The sequence below is a fragment of the Lemur catta genome, chromosome 9, assembly GCF_020740605.2.
Source record: "Lemur catta isolate mLemCat1 chromosome 9, mLemCat1.pri, whole genome shotgun sequence".
In the NCBI taxonomy this organism is placed as follows: Eukaryota; Metazoa; Chordata; class Mammalia; order Primates; family Lemuridae; genus Lemur; species Lemur catta.
Genome location: NC_059136.1, coordinates 58,640,334 through 58,662,218, shown reverse-complemented (window position 1 = coordinate 58,662,218; position 21,885 = coordinate 58,640,334). Strand labels below are relative to the sequence as shown.

The 21,885-nt window shown below is 32.8% G+C and overlaps 1 protein-coding gene across 1 annotated transcript in view; it reads left to right on the top strand.

The window, feature by feature from the left end:
- Positions 1–21,885, top strand: part of VPS13B (vacuolar protein sorting 13 homolog B) — a 752,846-nt gene that overhangs the window by 339,796 nt on the left and 391,165 nt on the right. Inside the window, exons 22-23 of the mRNA XM_045560402.1 lie at positions 6,155–6,282; positions 17,049–17,283. Coding sequence (XP_045416358.1) covers positions 6,155–6,282; positions 17,049–17,283 — 363 coding nt within the window. The remainder of the gene's footprint in view (positions 1–6,154; positions 6,283–17,048; positions 17,284–21,885) is intronic.

Genomic DNA, 21,885 nt, shown 5'->3' with positions numbered 1-21,885 from the left:
TATAGGGAAATCTTTTTATACTTATCCTATTGAAAGCCATCCTCCTTTACCAAGTACTAAACCTACGTTAGTGATAGCACCTCTTTCTTTAAGGCTTTTATATAGCAAAAGATTAAAATCTGGAACAGAAAGTGCTTAATTCTAAGAAGTACTTTGAGAACTGAATTATTGCAGCTAAACAAATGTTTTTTGACTTTTTGATATCAAGAAGTTACCTCATTATTGTGAGAATCTTAAACTTTAAGAACATAAGTTATATCAAATGTCAATATTTGGTGCCATTGGTTTACATATATTACAGGATATTTAGAATTACCATTTAACCATTGACATGATTACTCAAACCCTCAAAATAAGAACAGAGATTTTGCCATACTGGCTGTGAGTAATTGTTACCAGCTTCCAGTTTAAACTGGAGAAGTCAAAGGAATGTTTTGATATAAATCATTGATTGAAATGTAGATGCAAAACAATACAGTCATTTAATTCTGTGGCCTGAAGTTTCTAGCTTTATGCTTTTTAGCAATTTAATCTAATTGGTGATATGTTAATAAATATGCACATAAAGATTATTTCTCATTGGAAGAGTAAGTGTCGTAGAGGCCATAACCTAGAATGTGTCTTCAATGTCCGACCATTAACCATTACCATATATTGCCATACCATACTACTGTGCTCAGCTGCTCTTTTGGAGAGACAAACATCCAAATGTTTAATATTATACCATGAAGAATTATATGTTATACAGAATTATGTCAGATTATAGAGAAAGGACCAGATCGAATTTTGGGAAATCAGTGACCATTCTCAGAGGAAATGACATTTAAGATAGAACTAAAACTAAAAGTTGATTTTGATAGAAAAGGGGTACAGTTGTGTTTAAGATATGGTAACCTTCAAGTTCTTTTCTTTACATAATTAATGATTAGTTAATTTTAATCTTTAACTCTTATAGTATATTCATAAACTGTTCTTGTATATATTACAACATTTAAACCAATAGTATTCTCGATGTTAGATATAAATTTTATTAGCTTTTTTGTATGATCAGAAAACTGACACTTAGATTAAATTGCTTTTCCCAAATCATGTGGAAAGTGGCATAGCTAAAACACTAACTGAAGTTGACTCCAAGTATAGTGCTTTTTCCATGGCACAGAAGTGAAGGAATAATATTGTACCAAGTTGGGTGGTACATCACCAAGAAATAATTGTTGATGTTATTTTAACCAATAAAATTTGGGTCTCAAAATTACCTTGTTTATTTATTGCTATAGACTAAAAGTGTAACAGGTATATTTGCAATCTGACTACTATGCTAAATGTAGTTTTTATGTACCTCCAGTGGGAGTGAATAAATCTGATATTTTCTAAACTGTTTGTGATACTATGAAACTTGGTCGAAATATTACACATTTATAATATGTTACATAGAACTAGAAGTCATTGTGCAGGAATCGAATAATAGAAAAGGCAGCATGGCATAGTAGTGAAAAGGATGGACTTTGGTACCAGACTGCCTAGATTCACATTCTTGTTTTGCCACTTACCATTTGGGTGGCTTAGGGTAAAATACTTAAGCTCTTTATGATCAGTTTCCTTATGTGAAAATGGTGATGATAAGAGTCTGGGCCGGGCAGTGGCTCACGCCTGTAATCCTAGCCCTCTGGGAGGCCGAGGCGGGTGGATCGCTCGAGCTCAGGAGTTTGAGACCAGCCTGAGTGAGACCCCGTCTCTACTAAAAATAGAAAGAAATTATCTGGACAACTGAAAATATATATAGAAAAAATTAGCCGGGCATGGTGGTACATGCCTGTAGTCCCAGCTACTGGGGAGGCTGAGGCAGTAGGATCGCTTAAGCCCAGGAGTCTGAGGTTGCTGTGAGCTAGGCTGACGCCATGGCACTCACTCTAGCCCGGGCAACAAAGTGAGACTCTGTCTCAGAAAAAAAAAAAAAAAAGAGTCTGAATAATAGGGCATTTCTTGTGGAGTTGTTATAAGGTTTAAATAAGTTAGTATTTGCAAAGCACTTACAGCAGTGCCTGGAATGTAGTAAGTGTGGTAGAGGTTTTGATTAAATAAAATGTGTGTCAATATTGGCAAAGTTGTATGAAATATACCTAGCTTGCCTATAAAATATACCAAACTACAGAAAATATCCTTTTTTTATTTTTACAAACTTGTCTTTTTATTATCTTTCAGAAAATATGATGGATTGAAAAGTGGTACTTCTAAAATAGTGTGCTTCTACTCTTTGAATAACCAGATTATGTTATTTAATGAGAAATTTTAACTAATTATGTTTTTCATAGCTATTTGGACAGCACTTTTAAGCCACATGTAGATTTTAAGGCCCCTAATTTTTTTTCTTGGATCATCATATCAGAGAATGTAGCATTTACAATAAACATTTGGCTGTTTTGATTAGTGGTGATTGGAAATATTACTTCACATTAGTGTAATAGTACCCACACTGCTTGGTAATTTTAGCACTTATTAGATGGATTTATTTTTGAATTCTAATAACAGTGTTGATGTAGTACTAATATTTTGTATCAGTAGGTTTTAAAAATTTGACAATAAGTGGCTTTTGTGGAAACCTTTAGTATTTGTTGTTTCAAAGAATTTTAAAATTTATTCTGCATTTACCCCAATTATTTAAGACGGTAAAGTTCTGCAGTAAGTTTAGGTAACCATTTCCTTATAATAACTAGTAATATACAAAAGAAAAGGAAGTCCAAATAAGCACAAAGTAAATTAATGTGTGTTTAAAAAAAATACAATAGGCTGGGCACGGTGGCTCACGCCTGTAATCCTAGCACTCTGGGAGGCCGAGGCGGGAGGATCGCTCGAGGTCAGGAGTTCGAGACCAGCCTGAGCAAGAGTGAGACCCCGTCTCTACTAAAAAATAGAAAGAAATTATCTTGCCAACTAAAAATATATATAGAAAAAATTAGCCGGGCATGGTGGCGCATGTCTGTAGTCTCAGCTACTGGGGAGGCTGAGGCAGTAGGATTGCTTAAGCCCAGGAGTTTGAGGTTGCTGTGAGCTGGGCTGACGCCACGGCACTCACTCTAGCCCAGGCAACAGGGCGAGACTCTGTCTCAAAAAAAGAGTTGAATACCTACACCTGTCCTTTACCCATCATAATTTCCATTTTACCCTCCTCGGAGACCTCTGTCAAAGGCTTGCTTGTTTCCTCTTTTTTAAGTTTTTCTATGTATTGGAAGACAAATACATATTTAAACTTATTTAAAAACATATTTGGATTGTATCACATATATTTGAGTTTTTTCACTTCATAAAATATCAAAAATTGTGCTTTTTGTCATACCTTTAACTGTACTGCATTTTTAAATGATTCAATTATAATCTTTATTGCAAGTATTCCAAAATTAATCTAACCTTTTTGTTTTGATGGACAGATAAATTGTTTAGTATTTTCTCCCTTCTTCTCATTCTCGCTTTCTTCTTTTCTCCTGCCTCCCTTTCTTTCTTTTTTTGATATTACCTATAGTCTTGGTGATGCTGAACATCCTTTATAAACTATATGTACACACTCTTCTCATGTTTTAGTATTTCTGTAGCATAGATTCTTAGAAATGGGATTATTTTATAAAAGACCATGCATTTTTATTTTATGTTATGTTATGTTATGTTATTTTTTTGAGACAGCCTCACTCTGTTACCTGGGCTAGAGTGCTGTGGCATCAGCGTAGCTCATAGCAGCCTCGAACTCCTGGGCTCAAGCAATCCTCCTGTGTCAGCCTCCCGAATAGCTGGGACTGTAGGCACCTGCCACCATGCCCAGCTGATTTTTTGTGTGTCTATTTTTAGTTGCCTGGCTAATTTTTTCTATTTTTGGTAGAGATGGGCTCTCACTCTTGCTCGGGCTGGTCTCGAATTCCTTACCTCAACTGATCCTCCGCCTCGGCCTCCCAGAGTGCTCCTACAAATGTGAGCCACTGCACCAAGCCTGGCCTGCACATTTAAGTTTTTTAAAGATACAGATTGCCCTCTTTTGAAATTCCACTCTGTCTACCATACCTGTTTATAATCCCAGTATATAAAACATTCTCGAACAAGGGGCTTCAACAATGACAAATTTTGTAGGCATACAAATTAACTCTTTAAAATGTTTGCCAGTGTAACAGATGAAAAGGATATCGTATTGTTGCCTTAATTTTTATTTCTTTGTGTGTTAGCATGGTTGAGCATTTTAAAAATAAGTTTGCTGGCCAGATCACATTTATTTCTGTGAATTATCTGTTCATGCTTTTTTCCATTTTTTTATAGTTTATTCATTTGCCATGTGATATCTTTATTTGGATGTCTAATGGATATCTCAACATGTCCAATACTAAGTTTCTTTCCTTCTCAAATCTCTTCTTCCTATAGCTCCATTCATTCAATTGCTGAGACCTAAAACCTTGGAGTCATCCTTGCTGCTTTTTTGTCCTTTGTTATACATCTAATCCATCAGTAAACCCTGTTGGCCATATTTTGAAATGGATACAGAATTTCACCAGTTCTTGCTACCTCCACTGCTGCCACCATCTCTTACAACCTGTCTTCCTTTTTCAACACTTGATTCATGTAGTCAGTTTTCTACACAGTAGGCACAGAAATGCTTTCAGAATGTATGTCTAATAATGCCATGACTGTATTAAGAATCCATTACTATATCCTAGTGCCCTCAAGTACAAACTGTCACCTTACCTACTGTCTATATAAGCCCTGTAAGATCTGGTCTCACTATATATATTAATAGCTCTCCTCATATCTCTTACTTCTGTCACCATTACTCTGCTCAAACCATTCTTGCTTCTATACTTTGTTTGAAAATCTCCAGCATACACCTAACTTCAGGCTTTTACGTTTTTGTTTCATCTGCCTGTAGTGCTCTGCCCTAGATATCTCTGCGGTTCTTTTCCAAACTGGTTTTCTTTAACAAACTTTTAAACATTTCTAATGTTCACAATATCAGAGTCTATGGGATTATAAGTATGAGAAAGAAAAAGGTCCATGTTCAGTACCCTTAAGGTATTTTAAATCTTGTACAAATGCTCATATATGAACCAAGTTGTGAGGAGAGAGGAAGTGTGAGTGGATATATGGCAACTAGTCATTCTCATAGTGGTGATATGGTATTGCTTATTTTGGAGAGCATCCTAGGATCTTCAAACTTAATTTAGTAGAAGTCTTGAAAATCCAGATCTATTTATTTTATACTACTTAAAAAGCACATTAAATAGTATATATGAATTATGTGTTTGCATTAACATAAGATATGTTGTATAAATATGTGAATCTTTTTAGATATATATTATAAATTATTAAATTAAAATAATTCCTGAAATCTTGCATTATAAGAATTGCTGAAATTCTCTAATTTCTTTACTTTTTATGAACTAAATTTTTAATAAGTTAATATAGAGAGTAGAATATCACATTTAATTTTATAAAGAAATAAATCTGGCCTGTGTGGTGGCCCATGCCTATAATATCAGCACTTTGGGAGGCCAAGGTGGGAGGATTCCTTGAGACCAGGAGTTAGAGACCAGCCTGGGTAACAGAGTGAGACCCTGTCTCCATGAAAAGTAAGAAAAATTAGCTGAGCATGGTAGTGCACACCTGTAGTTTTAGCCACTTGTGAGGCTGAGGCAGGAGGCTCCCTTGAGTTCAGGAGTGTGAGATTGCAATGAGCTGTGATCATGCCACTGCACTTCAGCCTGGGTGACACGGTGAGATCTCATCTCTTGAAAGGGAGGAAGGGAGGAGAAAAAAGAAAAGAAAAGGAAAGAAAGAAATTTGCTCTTAGGTAGTCACATACTTCTTTTGGTTACCATCATAATCTCTTTTTTTTAATTGAGAAATTTTTATGGGTAATCTTTTGTTACCAAAACAATTTACATATGGAAATCTCATTTCCTATCAATTTTAGCTGAATCAAGTGCTTTATAGTTGGAGTTCTTTTTTATTTTTTTCAAGAGAAAACCAGTAATTCCCCAAAGTAAAATGATCTAATTTTGGAATCTCATGTAGAAGTTGTAATTTTAAGCAAGAAAAGAAACAGTCTTGAAAATACTTTCAGTATATTTTTGTGAAATTATAAGGCATGTTTCTGTTAAATAATTAGCTATTCTTTACTTAGAATCCCGACCATTGTCAGTTCCTGTGAAAGCCATGTTGAATATATCTGAAGGCTGCAGAAGTCCTGAAGAAAGAATGAAAGAATTTATTGGAATAGTATGGAATGCAGTGAAGAGTCTCACACTACAGGTAAAATAAAAGTTAGAAATACTATGGCTGTAATTTCTATAATCCTTTTTAATTTCAGCATTTTTCATATTGGTAAAAATTTTCTCACGGATAATACTCATGCATTCTATCTCATTTTCATAATTTAGTTGAAAACAATTGATGTGCTTTGCTTATTATAAACATATGAAACACATGCTATTCCTGATAGTTATAAAAACATACACACTTAGAGGTATTCCTTGAATTTAAAAAATTTATTTCATTCTATTTTTTGTTTCTTTTTAGTATTATTTATAAGATTTTAAATGCTCAATGTAAAAATATAGATCACATACTTATCTCAGTACTAAGATAAAATCTGAATTGGAATTAAATTAATGTAAAAGTGTCACTGAATTCTTTTCTCTACCTAATTACAAATTAAATATGAAAATTATAAGTATAGCTATTTTCTTTTCTTTCTTTTTTTTTTTTTTTGAGACAGAATCTCACTTTGTTGCCCGGGCTAGAGTGAGTGCCGTGGTGTCAGCCTAGCGCACAGCAATCTCAAACTGCTGGGCTTAAGCGATCCTACTGCCTCAGCCTCCCCAGTAGCTGGGACTATAGGCATGCGCCACCATGCCCAGCTAATTTTTTCTATATATATTTTTAGTTGTCCAGATAATTTTTTATTTCTATTTTTAGTAGAGATAGGGTCTTGCTCAGGCTGGTCTCGAACTCCTGAGCTCGAGCGATCCACCAGCCTCGGCCTCCCAGAGGGCTAGGATTATAGGCGTGAGCCACTGCACCCGGCCAGCTATTTTCTTTATTATCACATTTTCTTCTCATTTATTTTCACTTTTGGATGCACATTTTTTGATCTTATTGAATTAGCCTTCTTCCAGATCATGTTTAACCTGATGAAAATATATAATTAGATGCTTGTCTGATCAGCTAAGTTATAAATTTTCATACCAGAGACATCTTTATAGAATTTTATATGTACCAGACAGTTATATCTAAGTGCTAGGTTCTTTCATTTCTACTTAACATGTAAAAAGTTGAAGGAAAAAGTCACTCCCACCTTAACTATGAGAGCAAGCTATATCATCTTCAAAATTAGTTATTTTAAGCCCACAGAGAGGTGAGATCCTAATTGACATTACCTTAGACCATGGTGCTAAAATCCAAAAAGTGAGAAGCAACCCAAAAGCCCAAGAATCTCAGAAAACTCCAAGAAGGATATATAAAGAAAATCATAGCTAGGTGCATCATAATCAAACTACTGAAAAGCTAAGATAAGGAGAAAATTTTATTTTATTAATTTTTTTAGAAAAATAACACCATCGTCATTCATTTATTGGGCTCTTATATGACCATTTTTACAATTGTCTTGTTTAAATTTTTTTTTTTTGAGACAGAGTCTCACTTTGTTTTCCGGGCTAGAGTGAGTGCCGTGGCGTCAGCCTAGCTCACAGCAACCTCAAACTCCTGGGCTTAAGCGATCCTACTGCCTCAGCCTCCCGTCATTTAATTATTATAATCTTATAAGGTAAACATTATTGCCCCTCCTAACAGATGAAAAATCCTGACGCTTAGATTAGTGATTTAGCCCAAAATCAGTTACTTTTTAATAAAGTGAATTACACATGAAAATCTGCCTGAGGCTAAAACCCTCATATGTAGCCATAATTGGACACTCCTTCCTAAAAGGAAAGTTTCCTAAAGAAGTAGTTATATTAACTTCCTAGGGCTGCCATTAACATATTACCATAAACTGGGTGGCTTGAAATAACAGAAATTTATTCTTTCATGGTTTTGGAGGCCAAAAATCTATTTTATTGTATTTTTTATATATTTGGGGGTATGAGGACAGTTTTGTTACATGAATATATTTTTTAGTGGTGAAGTTTCAGCTTTTAGTGTACCCATCATCCAAATAATGTACATTGTTCCCATTAGGTAATTTTTCATCCCACACTCTAGTCCCACCCTGCCATCTTTGAAGGCTCCAGTGTCTATTATTCTACTCTGTATGGCTGTGCATACCTATAGTTTAGCTCCCACTTATAAGTAAAAACAAGCAGTATTTGAATTTCTGTTCCTGACTTCATTTATTATAATGGCCTACAGTTCTACTAGATTGCTGCAAGTTGTTCTTTTTTATGGCTGAATAGTATTCCATGCTGTCTGTGTGTGTGTGTGTGTGTGTGTGTGTCTATATGTGTGTAGATATGTGTATGTATATATATACACACACACACACACGTTTTCTTTACTCAATCACCACAATCATCAGTTGATAGACACTTAGATTGATTCCTTATCTTTGCTATTGTGAATGGTGCTGTGATAAACATATAAGGGCAGATATCTTTTTGATAGCATCATTTCTTTTCCTTTGGGTAGATACCCAGTAGTGGGATTGTTCAATTGAATGGTAGAAATATTTTTAGTTCTTTGAGGAATGTCCATATTGTTTTTCATAGAGATTGTGCTAATTTATATTCCCACCAACAGTGTATAAGGGTTTACTTTAAGAGAAAATTTTAAAAGCATGTAGAGAATGGCTGTTATCAAAAAGTCCCAAAACAACAAATGCTGGCATGGATGTGGAGAGACTGAAACACTCATACACTGTTGGTGGGACTGCAAACTAGTACAACCTCTATGGAAAATAGTATGGAGAGACCTCAAAGAACTAAAAGTAGAACTACCAGCAATCCCACTACTGGGTATTTACCCAAAGGAAAAAAAGACAGTGTATAAAAAAGACACTTGCACTCAAATGTTTAAGCAGCACAATTCACAATTGCAAAGATGTGGAAACAACCCAGGTGCTCACCAATACATAAGTGGATTAATAAAATGTGGTATATGTATACCATGGAGTACTTCTCGGCCATAAAAAAAAAAGTGGTTAACTAATACCTCTTAAATTAGCCTGGATGGAACTGGAGACCATTCTTCTAAGTGAAATTATGGCAAGAATGGAAAAACAAATACCACATGTACTCACCATTAAATTTGAACTAATTGATAAACACTTATGTGTACATATGGAAATAACATTCATCAGAAATCAAGCAGGTGGAATGGGAGAGGAGGGGATGGGTAAATTCACACCTAACGTGTACAGTACCCAGTATCTGGGGGATGGGTACTCTTATAACTTTGACTCAAATGGTACAAAAGCAATTTTTGTAACCAAAACATTTGTACCTCCATAATATTCTGAAATACAAAAAGGAAAAAGAAGAGCATAAAGACATGTTATATACAGATAAGCAATGGTAGGAATAACTACTTACTTCTTATTAGAAACAATGGAAGCCAGAAGACAATGGAATGACATCTTTTATATGCTGAGGAAAATAAACTGTTAACATAGAATTGTATATCCAGCAAAATATCCATCAAAAATGTTGGCCAATAAATACGTAAAGGCAGTACTTTTCTCCAATAGAAATTTACTGCAAGATATGCTGAAAGAAATCCTTTAGGCTGAAAGGAAATTAAACAGATAGAATATTGGTTTTACAGGAAGTAATAAAGTATACCAAAAAGTGTAAATGTATTGGAAAATAACTGATTATTGAAGAAAATATATAGTATTCAAAGAGAAAGTATCAATGTGTTTTAGTCCTTTAGTTGTTAGCTTCTTTTATTTTCTAATTAAATTTAACATTTAAAATGTGTCCTTGATGAAGATCAAAATTCAGTGGCTAAATGGAATTTCAGTAATTTATTCAGAAGGTATTTATGGAGTCCCTACTATGTCCTATACTTTGACCAGCCCTTAATCCTACAGAGGTGAGGAAATTATATCTGCGAACAACCAGGGTGAGCTTGGAATTGTATTCTTCCTCAGGTGAGCCTCTAGATGAAAACATAGGTGGCCAACGCCTTGATTGCAGCTTTTTTAAGCTGCTAACATTTGTGGTAATTTGTTATACAGCATGGAAAATGAATACAGATACATATAGACACTTTATGGGTAGCTATAGTGTAATCTGATTAGTTACTATAATAAAAACTTCTACCAAAAATTTTTAGAAATATATTTAAAACCATCTTCAGTTGCATAGTATCGCTCAGTGAAAGTGTTTATTTGAAATATTATTTAATTCAAGAAGCCATAACATGGATTTTGAAAAGCCTTTACGTCCTTTCTTTTTCTGAGAACATGTTGCTTATAAGAAAGCTTAGAGAAGAATGGGAGAGAGAAAGTCTGGCTTGTCATTTTTTTATTATTGTCTTAACTCTTAGCTTGAAGGAATGTCACTGTTTCACAGACATAAGCTATACCTCACCAATTTCAGCCATGATGAATCCTTTTACTATTAATATTATTCTGATAACTCTTTGTGTTGACCCACTTGTCCTTTTCCTTCAGTACAGTGGTGACTTCAGATAGGACAGGTAAGACAACATGAATGCAAGAAACATTTGTTTCATTTATAGTATCTGTGATTGTAGAAGCAGAAAATACATAATATTCTAAGGTGTTGCTGAACATTTGTATTCAATGTTAATCTTTCATCTATAATAAAACTTTTTATAATCTGTATATATCACCTAATACCTGTATAAATACTTATCCATGCCCTCATTCAAGGTAGTGCTAACTGGACCAGGTCTAGTCAGTAGAAGAGAAAGGAAACTTCAAGGAAACTCTAAGTTAGTGATCAGAAATGTAGGAGGAGAAGCCAGAGTGTTCATGAAAGCCAGGAGTGTGTAGAATTTCAACGAGTTGGTGGTCAGCAGTGTCAAAATCTAGATGTTAGCTATGGGTTTTACTTTGTGTCTCTGTGGTGTGAAATGGTTAGATTACATAATGTTTAAGGTTACTTCCAATTCTAACATTCTATGGGATTCTTGTGGTTCTTTTGCTTATTTCATAATGATCTGGTGCCTTTATTAGCTTCATCATCAACAATGAACTCAATTGTATGTGTCATTATGAATTAATTGTAAGTAAAGATAGTGATGTTGATTCTGTTTTTAATTATGTGTGATAACATAAAATCTATCATCCTCTCTATTTCTAAGTGTAGGGTTTATTTTGTGGTTCCTTATTTCGAGTAAGCTAAGCTGATTGAGTATAAGGTAACATAATTGTAAGAAGTCTAAATGATATATCTTTGTATAGGTTATCTTGAATATGACCTAGGTACTTTGCTTGCCTCACCCTAGTCCTAGCCCTGTATTAAATATACTATATATTTAAACATTTCCAGATGTTAATGTATTGTGAACATTTTAAAAGATAAAATTAGAGTCTGATTAAATAATTAAAATCTACACTGTAAGATTCTGGGGTCTTTTTTTTTTTTTTTCAAAAGCATTGTCCATTTTCTAAGATGTTTTATGAACCAGAATATAAAACAGAAAGCTCTGAAGTTGTCATCAGATAAAACAGAGCATCATAACTTAAAGGCATCAAAGAAATATTCTTTTAGTGGAAGTTTGAGCAAGTAAATATACTTGGAATCAAAGTTTCTGGAAAGTTGATTTTGGAGCCAAAGTTGGTATTTGCTAATCCCATATTCTTTTTTATTTGGAATAAAAAGACATATCACATAAAAACATTATTTGCTATAACCTGTCTATTTTTCAGTGGGGAAAAGGAGCTTCTGTACTTAATTATGATGGATTATTTTATAATACTGTATGTAGTCTTAGTCTCTATTTAATATATAAACTTTGGGGGGGCCTTTTAGCTATAGATTAGCATAAACTCACTTGTTCTTTGCAATTTTTCTCTGTCAACTCTTTAGCAAAGATCCTATATATTATACTTCAAAAAGGTACATTTTTATTCCAGAAGACATAATTGTCAATAGCATGCAGTTGATTAAATAGAAATGCTCTGTCCTAGAATTCACTAAGAAAGGAGAACATTTCCCTGGTTATTGGCAAACTCAGCTTTTTTGGTCATTTACGCTGAAGTTCATTTTGCTGTCCTATGCCATTTCCTGGGTGTTTTTTTTTTTTCTTTTCACTTTTTTCTTTCTGTTTTTAATTTGTAGTCTCTGAAGTCTTCTGAGCAGACAGTATAGTCTAATGGACTTTTTAATTTCCATACCAAGCATCCTGGTCTCTTTCTTTTCCTAATAATGCTCTTTTATTCCTTGAGGGAACTACTTCCCACATTCTGTGTGATTTTAATGACAGTGTCAGTCAAGGTGTCTCTGGCACCATAAGCCAGTTAAGGTAGGCCAGTTGAATTCTCTCCTAGGAAGTTAAATCTGGAACATGACTAGTGATAAAATAATTATATTGCTTAATATCCTTATGTCCAGTAAACTCCTTGGCTTTTATCTTCAGGATTAAATAGGAGTAGACATGTCAGACCAGACAAATCAACTGTCAATCACATTAATTATAAAAGTAAGTTTTTACCTACAATGTTTACAGATTTTGCGCACAGACCCACATTCTTATTGTTCTATTATTGAACAATAGCAATTGCACAGTAGTTTGTTAGAAGGAGGATGTCTGGAATTCAAATCTAGGTAATTCTTAATGTCTTCCCTTGACAAGTTTTTATGGAAAAAGTATGGAGATTTATAATGCTTATTCTGGAAAGTAAGACAGCCAAGGTGCACCTTTGAGGTTTTTAACTTAAGCACCCAAATTGGGTGTATTTAGATTTCTATTACATCTGAAGATATCCAAAATATTTTTATGATGCATTGAGAATTTATAAAATAGGAAAACTGTGATTTGGGTGGTAGTTTATATATTTCTTATAGTGCAAATAGGATACTACTTATTTTGGTGGCTCCTATATGTATAAGTAGTGAAACCAAAAACAACAGCGTTTTTAAATAAATGTACTGTGAATATCTTTTGTAAATCTGTGGAGGCCAATAATATGGTATATAGTAGATGCTCAGTGTTGTTGTTGACTTCATTTCTTTAGCAGATGTTTATGTGGCACTTACTATATTAAATTTTTATAGCAGTGCTATGATTTTCCCCTATGTACAGATGAGGAAACTGAAATCATGGCAAGATTAAATAACTAGTCAAAGGTCCCACAGCTGGAGTTGTATTCATCTGACTGACAAGTCTGTTTGATTAATCATCCTAATAGGCTGCCTCTGTGGAAATGAAACGATGAATAGCATGCATGAAACAATTATTTTTATTAGCATCAATATCTGATAAAAATAGCTAATAAAAATAATTGTGTTCAATTTTTTTTAACAATTATTTATTGAGTCCCTGGTACAAGGTAGGTGCTATGTACTGAGACTATACAGTGTATGAAAGAGGCAAATGTTTGGCTTCATAGAGTTTACATTCCAGTTAGAATTCTGTAAGGATGTTAGTATAATATTTAAAAATGCTCTTTTTTTAAGTTTTTTAAGGGCTAGGACTATATCTTTTGTCTTTGTATTCCCGACTTTCATCTCAGTTTCAAGGTAGATATTAAAGAATGTGCGAGTAAAAGAAAGAAAAAAGTGAATGAAATACAACTTATAATGTTTATTTATTTTTGTTTTTATTTGAAACTATTTTCTGAAAAATAAAATACATTTATTTAGAGAATATTTCATTCTGTAGAAATTTTGCAAAATGTAATTATCACTAAATTTTCAAGTTTTAAATAAAGAGATATTATTTGGGAATAGGAAATAGTAACGTTATTTAAAAGGGCAGAAAATATGGTACAACATTTCAAAGTATTTATATATAAAGTGTTTTATATAATGTGCAGTGGCTAATTAAGATTTTCAGATTAATCGAGAAATGAAACCTATCTTAGTCTCTTCTCTTTAACTGAATTGTGATCACAATGATAGAACACATAAATAAAAAAAATCTAAGTTTTCCAAACCTCATATAGAGGAATACGGACACACAATGGCATATATCTTTCAGATAGCGCATAAACTTGGAACTTCAGAAAAAATACATTACAGTCATTTCATTTATTAAAATAAAAATAACAAATAATTTTTACTTTATTGGTTTGTCCTCAGTATATGATACTTAGATATGTAGCCTTTGACCTAATAAGAATCAAAATAGAGGTGGTTCTACTTCAAGAATTTATAATAATCCCTTCACTTTAACACATGAATGTGTTCAATACTGGCAAAAGAACACGTTGCTACCAAAACTGAAACAAGATCCTTGAAACAGAACGGATGTTGCCATGGAAAAATGAAGTAACACTCAGTGCAGCTGTGATGCATTAATGAATAGGATATTTTTTTAAAAGATCATTTGTGTTTGGTGTGGCTCAGAGGGTCCCAACCAGATGGTTTCCATGAACATGATCTGACCCCCAGCTTGAGGACTTCTTACTGGCAGATTACTTCATTTTCTTTCCCTTGGATTGTCAGATCCTTACATTAATGCAAAATTTACTGCTGCAGATTTATATTCAGTAATATAAATCACTCAACGTTTTACATTAAAACCACAATTTTAGACATACAGTTTAACAGTTATTTTAAAAGTGTAAAAAGATTTATGTGATGGCTTTAGTATATATAATAGGTGTAACATCATAATGATTTTGAGCAATTTGGATTATCTGTTTTGATTCTTACCATTAAAGGAATTCTCACTGTGTATTATATTTTTGAAAGTTTATCTTTTAGAGGTATATTTAATATATCTCATGTTAATATGCCATTGATTCTGTGTGCATTGTTCATGTTTTTTAAATTTGATGAAACAAGTGATTTTTGAAGTAGTAAAATTTTGATATGTTTTATACTTTGGAAATTTGGCACAATTTTAATTTATTTCTTAGGAGATATATATATATGTATATGGTAGCATATTAAACTAATTACCTCACATCATTGAAAACATTTTTCAACATAGCATCAAGACCTACATGAAGTGTTGAATACTGATACTTCATAGTTTGACATTTTTTTTTTTTTTTTGTTTTGAGACAGAGTCTCACTTTGTTGCCCAGGCTAGAGTGAGTGCTGTGGCGTCAGCCTAGCTCACAGCAACCTCACACTCCTGGGCTTAAGCGATCCTCCTGCCTCAGCCTCCCGAGTAGCTGGGACTACAGGCATGTGCCACCATGCCCGGCTAATTTTTTTTGCTATATATATTTTTAGTTGGCCAGATAATTTCTTTCTATTTTTAGTAGAGACGGGGTCTCACTCAGGCTGGTCTCGAACTCCTGACCTCGAGCGATCCACCCGCCTCGGCCTCCCAGAGGGCTAGGATTACAGGCGTGAGCCACTGCGCCTGGCCTATAGTTTGACCTTTTAACCTGAATTATTAATAATAGAGAAGACTATGCTCATATTGTGCCATTTTAAATTGTGCCATTGAACATCACTACTGAATTATGTTACATATTTGAAAACATAATTGTAATAAATCTAAGACAATATAGACTTTTATTTCAGAATAAATAAAATATGTTGTGATCTTAAATGAACTACTTAACACATAAATTATCTAAATTACAGCATAAAATTCTAGAACTAAAAATATCACTTCATACTTCATGAACACATTCATTTCTACAAAATTTTATTTTATTTTAATTTTTTAATTTTAATTTTATTTCTCTTCACTGAATTCATCAGTTTTTCTATGCCCAGAAATGTGAAGCAAAGATGAGCAGGTTTGTTTATTTATAGGTTGGCAAATTACTTATGGTATCAAGGAATTCCAAACCTGTTAGGTATCCTTATGCTCTCACTAAGGAAAATATTAGCCTCAAGACGAGCAATATCACTGTATACTTGGTTATCTTTTATAAAATATAGCTCTTTTGCTAATGTAATTTCCTAGAATATCCAAGAATTTATGAAGTAAAAAAATTATTTTTATCACACCTTCAGATAACACGTGTGTATGTCAAATATTTTATAGAAAATCAACAAGTTATAGTTTATATTTTCTTAATAAATAATTCAAGTATGTTATGCTGTTAGGGCAATTTAATAGCCTGGTACAGAACATTACTTTGTGAGAGACAAGTAAGACTAATAGACTTTTACCTATATTGCTTCTGAATTAAGAATTCAAGATGAATTTAATTTTTGGTTGGGCTTACTTAGTCTTATCTAAACTCTCTAAGCTCCTGGCAACTTAAATAACTATACTGGGGATAGAGGAGCATAAACATTTTATATAAAATCATAATTTAGGTAATTTGAAGAATGAAAAAAGCAAGGGAAATGCTCTGATTTTTAAGTCTTCTGATTTTTCATATTATGAGGTATCTTTTTATATGTAATAAATGTGATGTATGTGTGTGTACTGGAATCATTATATACATGTATGTAAAAAGTATGTGATATAAACATGTTCTTTAATGGTTATCTAGTGCTATAAATTGAGCATTTTAAACCTTTTTTTCTTATTTTAGTCTGTAAAGTAAAAATGGAAAAGCCAAATTCATATAGAAATATCCTTTTTTTAAAAAAGTAAAAGCAGTAAAATGCTAGTCAGTTCTAAGGCCTTATCTGATGTTAACAAAATCTAATGAACTGCAAAAGAGGAAGGATTTTCTCACCTTTTTTGCCAACACATTTCCTAACTCAGTCATGTTTCTTGGAAAGAACTGTGGAAGGGCAGATATATTTTCATCTCATGTCACTGGGTACTTTGATCAAGTTTATAGCAAGAACACAATACTTTTTCAAGTTTTTTTTTTTTTTTTAATTTTGTGGTTCCTTAGTAAAAGTAACTCATAAAGAAAGAAATATGGGTCATTTTCCTTTTTGATTTATTTTAGAGAAGAAGTTAGGTTTTTGAAGGCGTGTTTAGTCTGATCCACATAGTTTAATTTTGGTTTTCTTTTCTAGCTTGAAGTACAGTCTTGTTGCGTGTTCATTCCAAATGATAGCCTGCCTTCCCCAAGTACAATTGTATCTGGTGACATTCCTGGAACAGTAAGAAGTTGGTACCATGGACAAACCAGCATGCCAGGAACGATTGTCTTCTGTTTACCTCAAATAAAAGTTATTAGTGCTGGTCACAAGTATATGGAACCTTTGCAGGAGATTCCATTTGCCATCCCACGACCCATCCTTGAAGAAGGTATGTTTTTTAAAAATTCTTATTATGGTTAATATTTTATACTAATTTTTTTTAGGTTTGTTGTGTTTTTAAATGTCAGTGTATATATAAATTAGTCTTTTCCTTGAAAGATTTTCATGACCAAAGTAAATGAACTAAATGACGCTATTTATTATAATCCATACCTTTTTATTGTATATTCATACATAAATGTAAATTGTCTGTAAAAGATCATATATATATGATCAAAAGATCAATATAATACAATCGCTGTAATGTAAACATAGCAAAAATTAACTTGGGAAGAAAGTTGCTTTGGGATGTTTTCATTAGACTGAACTAAGAATAATGAGAAGGTTGATCTTAATTTAAGCCACTTATGAAAGAGTACCTAAATGGATGAATGTATTATTTACATGAAGCATAATATATTTCTAGATTGCTCATTTCTTTGCACAAAGTAAATAATAATGTGATGACTAGAGTCATGATTCTTTCTCCAATACATGATTTCTTCTGTGTTTTCAGTTGTGAATTCATGCGCTTTTAAACTTTGACATATTCATTTCAAACAATACGTGAACCTGGAAAAGTTTTGAGTCATAAAGTAAATAATGTGAAATATATATTGTAATAACAAGGCTCAAATTTTTGACAGTGCTAAACAGGTCATCACCTTGTTCATATTATTTAGGATGTAACTGTATGAATCCTGATGTCATTCAGATTACTGCACATACTGTCAGTGAAAAAGAGACATAGCCTGTGTGATTTTTTACTTCAACTTTGATGTTGATGTCTCTTTCCTTTTCTCTATACTGACATTTCCATTGAAATCTGCTTTTCTTAGATTGATCAGATGTAAGCATGATTTTACTGGCAGACATTTTTGATCCTTAATAATACAAATACCATTATCATAAAATCATAGAATTCTAAAGGTTAGAGGGAACATTTTTAGAGTTCTTGTGTAATCTTTGCCTCGATGCAAGGATCCTTTTTTTATCATCGTCAACAATATTTATTCTTTGTTATTCACTTTTGATTATTAGGAATTCTTTATTATTCTTACAGCTATTGTATACATATCAAGGGTATGCTGACCTCATAACTGAGTTGTGGGATGCTTCCTCTTTTTTTTAACTCTGGAATAATTTTTGTAACATTAAAATAATTTGTCCTTTGATTGTTAAAATTCACTAATATTTCTACAATAGCTACTTTAAGATATAATCCTCACATATCATAAAATTTTTCTTTTTAAAGTATACCATTTATTGATTTTTAGTATGTTCACAGTTTTGTGCAACTATTGCCACTTTAGAATTTTAGAACAGTGTCATCTCCCAAAAAAGAAATGCTACACCATTAGCAGTCACTCCCCATTCCCCTTATCCCCAGCCCCTAGCAACCACTAATGTATTTTCTGTCTCTATGAATTTGCCTATTTTAGATACTTCATACAAACGGAGCTATACAGTGTATGGTCTTTTACGATGGGATTCTTTCATTTACCATAATATTTTCAGGTTGATTTATATTGTAGCAGTCTTCGTTCCTTTTTATGGCTGAATAATATTCCATTTCATGGATATATCAAATTTTCTTTATACATTCATCAGTTGATGGACATCTGTGGTTATTTCTACTTCCTGGCTTTTATGAATAATTCTGATATGAATATTCTTTCATGGGATTTTGTGTGGACATGATTGAATTTCTGTTAGGTATATACCTAGGTGGAATTGTTGAGTCATATGGTAACTTTATGTTTAAGCTTTTGAGGAATTGGCAGACAGTTGTCCAAAGTTTCTTACACCATTTTGCAATTCTACATCAGTGTATGAGGGTTCTAATTTCTCCACATCTTTGTCATTATTTGTTATTTATTTTCTTTCTTCTTTTCTTCCTTTCTTTCTTGATTCTAGCCATCCTAATAGGTGTGAAGTGGTATCTCCTTGTGGTTTTGATTTCCATTTCCTTAATGATGTTGAGCATATTTAAATATGCCTATTGGTCAGTCGTATATCTTCTTTAATATTTTCTTCAAGTTTTTGCCCACTTTTTAGTTGGTTTACTTACATTCTTATACTTCAGTTGTAGGATTTTTTTATATGAGAGGAATTCAAAAGTTTTTTGGAAAAATGGAATTAAAAGAAAAAATATAAACTTTATTTCTCAACATAAGCCTCACCACTTTTGTAGGTGATGATACCAGCCATTTAGTCTATCCTTAAAGAACTGAGGGTCATGGAAATTTAACCATATCAATGCAGTCTTTTTTACATTATTAACTGAAGGTAAATGTGTGTCCTTTACAGATTTTTAAGATTACAAAACAAACAAGAAAAAAAAAAAATTAGAAGGCACCAAATCAGGATTGTAAAGGTGAATGCCTAATGATTTACCATCAAAATGCTTGCAAAATTGCCCTTGTTTGATGAGAGGAATGAGCAGGAGCATTCTCATGGGGGAGAAGGACTCGCTGGTGAAGCTTTCCTACGTGTTTTTCTGCTAAAGCTTTGGCTGACATTCTCAAAACACTCTCGTAATAAGCAGATGTTATCGTTCTTTGGCCTTCCAGGAAGTCAACAAGCAAAATGCCTGGAACATCCCAAAAAACTGTTGTCATGACCTTTGCTCTCCACCAGTCTGCTTTTGCTTTGACTGCCCCACTTCCATCTCTTGGTAGCCATTACTTTGATTGTGCTTTGTCTTCAGGATCATATGGGGAAAGCCATGTTTCATCTCCTGTTACAATTCTTTGAAGAAATGTTTCAGGATCTTGATCCTAATTATTTAAAATTTCCATTGAAACCTCTGCTCCTGCCTGCAGCTGATCTGGGTTTAGTGGTTTTGGCACCCATCAAGTAGAAAGTTTGCTCATCTTTAATTTTTTAGTCAGAATTGTGTAAGCTGAACCAATTGAGATGTCTATGATGTTTCCTACTGTTCTGTTAATTGTCAGTCCTCTTCAGTTAGGGCACAAACATGATGAATTTTTTCCTCGCATATTGATGTGGATGGTCTGTCACTGTGGGCTTAATCTTTAACATTGTCTTGTCCCTTGTTAAAACAAGCTATCCACTTGTAAACTGTTAATTTTGGTGGGGGGGGGGGACAGTCCCCGTAAACTTTTCATAACGCATCAGTGATTTCACCATTCTTCCATCCAAACTTCACTGTAAATTTGATGTATGTTCTTGCTTCAGTCTTAGCAGAATTCATGTTGCTCTGAGAGTGGCTCATTTCAAACTGATGTCTTATCCTTCTAAGTGCCACAAACTAGATTCTGTTCAGACATATTATGACAAGTTAATATGAATTTATTTAGGTGCAAAAATTTTTTGAAATCTTTGCATAATTTTTTTAATAATACACATTTTCCATGAGCTTAAGACCCCTTGTTTAGGTGCAAAAAATTTTGAAATCCTTGCATAGATTTTTTAATAATACACATTTTCCATGAGCTTTATTAAGACCCCTTGTTTAGGTGCAAAAATTTTGAAATCCTTGCATAGTTTTTTTAATAATACACATTTTCCATGAACTTTATTAAGACCCCTCGTACATTCTGGGTGCTAGACCCTTACCAGATAAATGATTTGCACATGTTTTCTCCCATTGTATGCATTGTCTTTTCACTTTCTTGGTGGATTTTCTTTGTAATATAAATATTTGTAATATAAAATTTTTGTAATACAAATGTATATTTACAATATATTATTATATTATTTATCATATATATCATACATCATATGATATATACTATCATGTAATTACACATATAATTTTATTTTACATAATTATATAAAATATATACTATATAATATATTACCTATATTATATATTTATAAATATATTATAAATATTAATAACACTAAAACTTTTCCCTTGTTATATTGGAAATTATTCCTTCACTATTTTTTTATCTTAGAAATTAACACTCCTTCCATAAAGTAAATTGCAATTCTAGAAGTATTAAGGTGCATATTTAATTTATTAAATTATGTAGTAAATCCATCTATTTGCCCTCCTTCTGAACAAACAGTTCTTTAACCACTCTAATCCTCCTCTTCAAATTAACAGGTTATTATTGTCATATATTTTAATTCTATCTTTTATTTTTAAAAACTTCATAAGATATCATTATTACTTTATAATATAATTGTTTAGATTGAGAAATGTATACAACTAGTACAGGGGTTGGAAAACTTTCTCAGTAAAGTACCAGATGGAAAATATTTTTGGTTTTATCAGCTACATGGTTTCTGTTTTAAGTACTTAAGTGTACTATGTAATGCAGAAGCAGCCATAGACAGTGTGTCAATAAATTGACATGACTGTGTTCCAGTAAAAACTTTATTTATAAAATCTGGTGGTTGGCTGGATTTGGTCATGTGCCACATTTGCTGACCCGTATAATAATAAATGCCTTAGGTAGTCATTCCTTGTCATAGCTCAGTCGGTTTTTCTATCTCAGATCATTTATTTAACTTCTGCCTGAAGTATATCCTTTAGCATCTCTTTTTGTGATGGTCTGATATTAGTAAATTCTCAATTTTGTTTGTTTGAAAATATCTTTATTTGCCTTTCTTTTAGAATTTGGTATACAATTCTTTG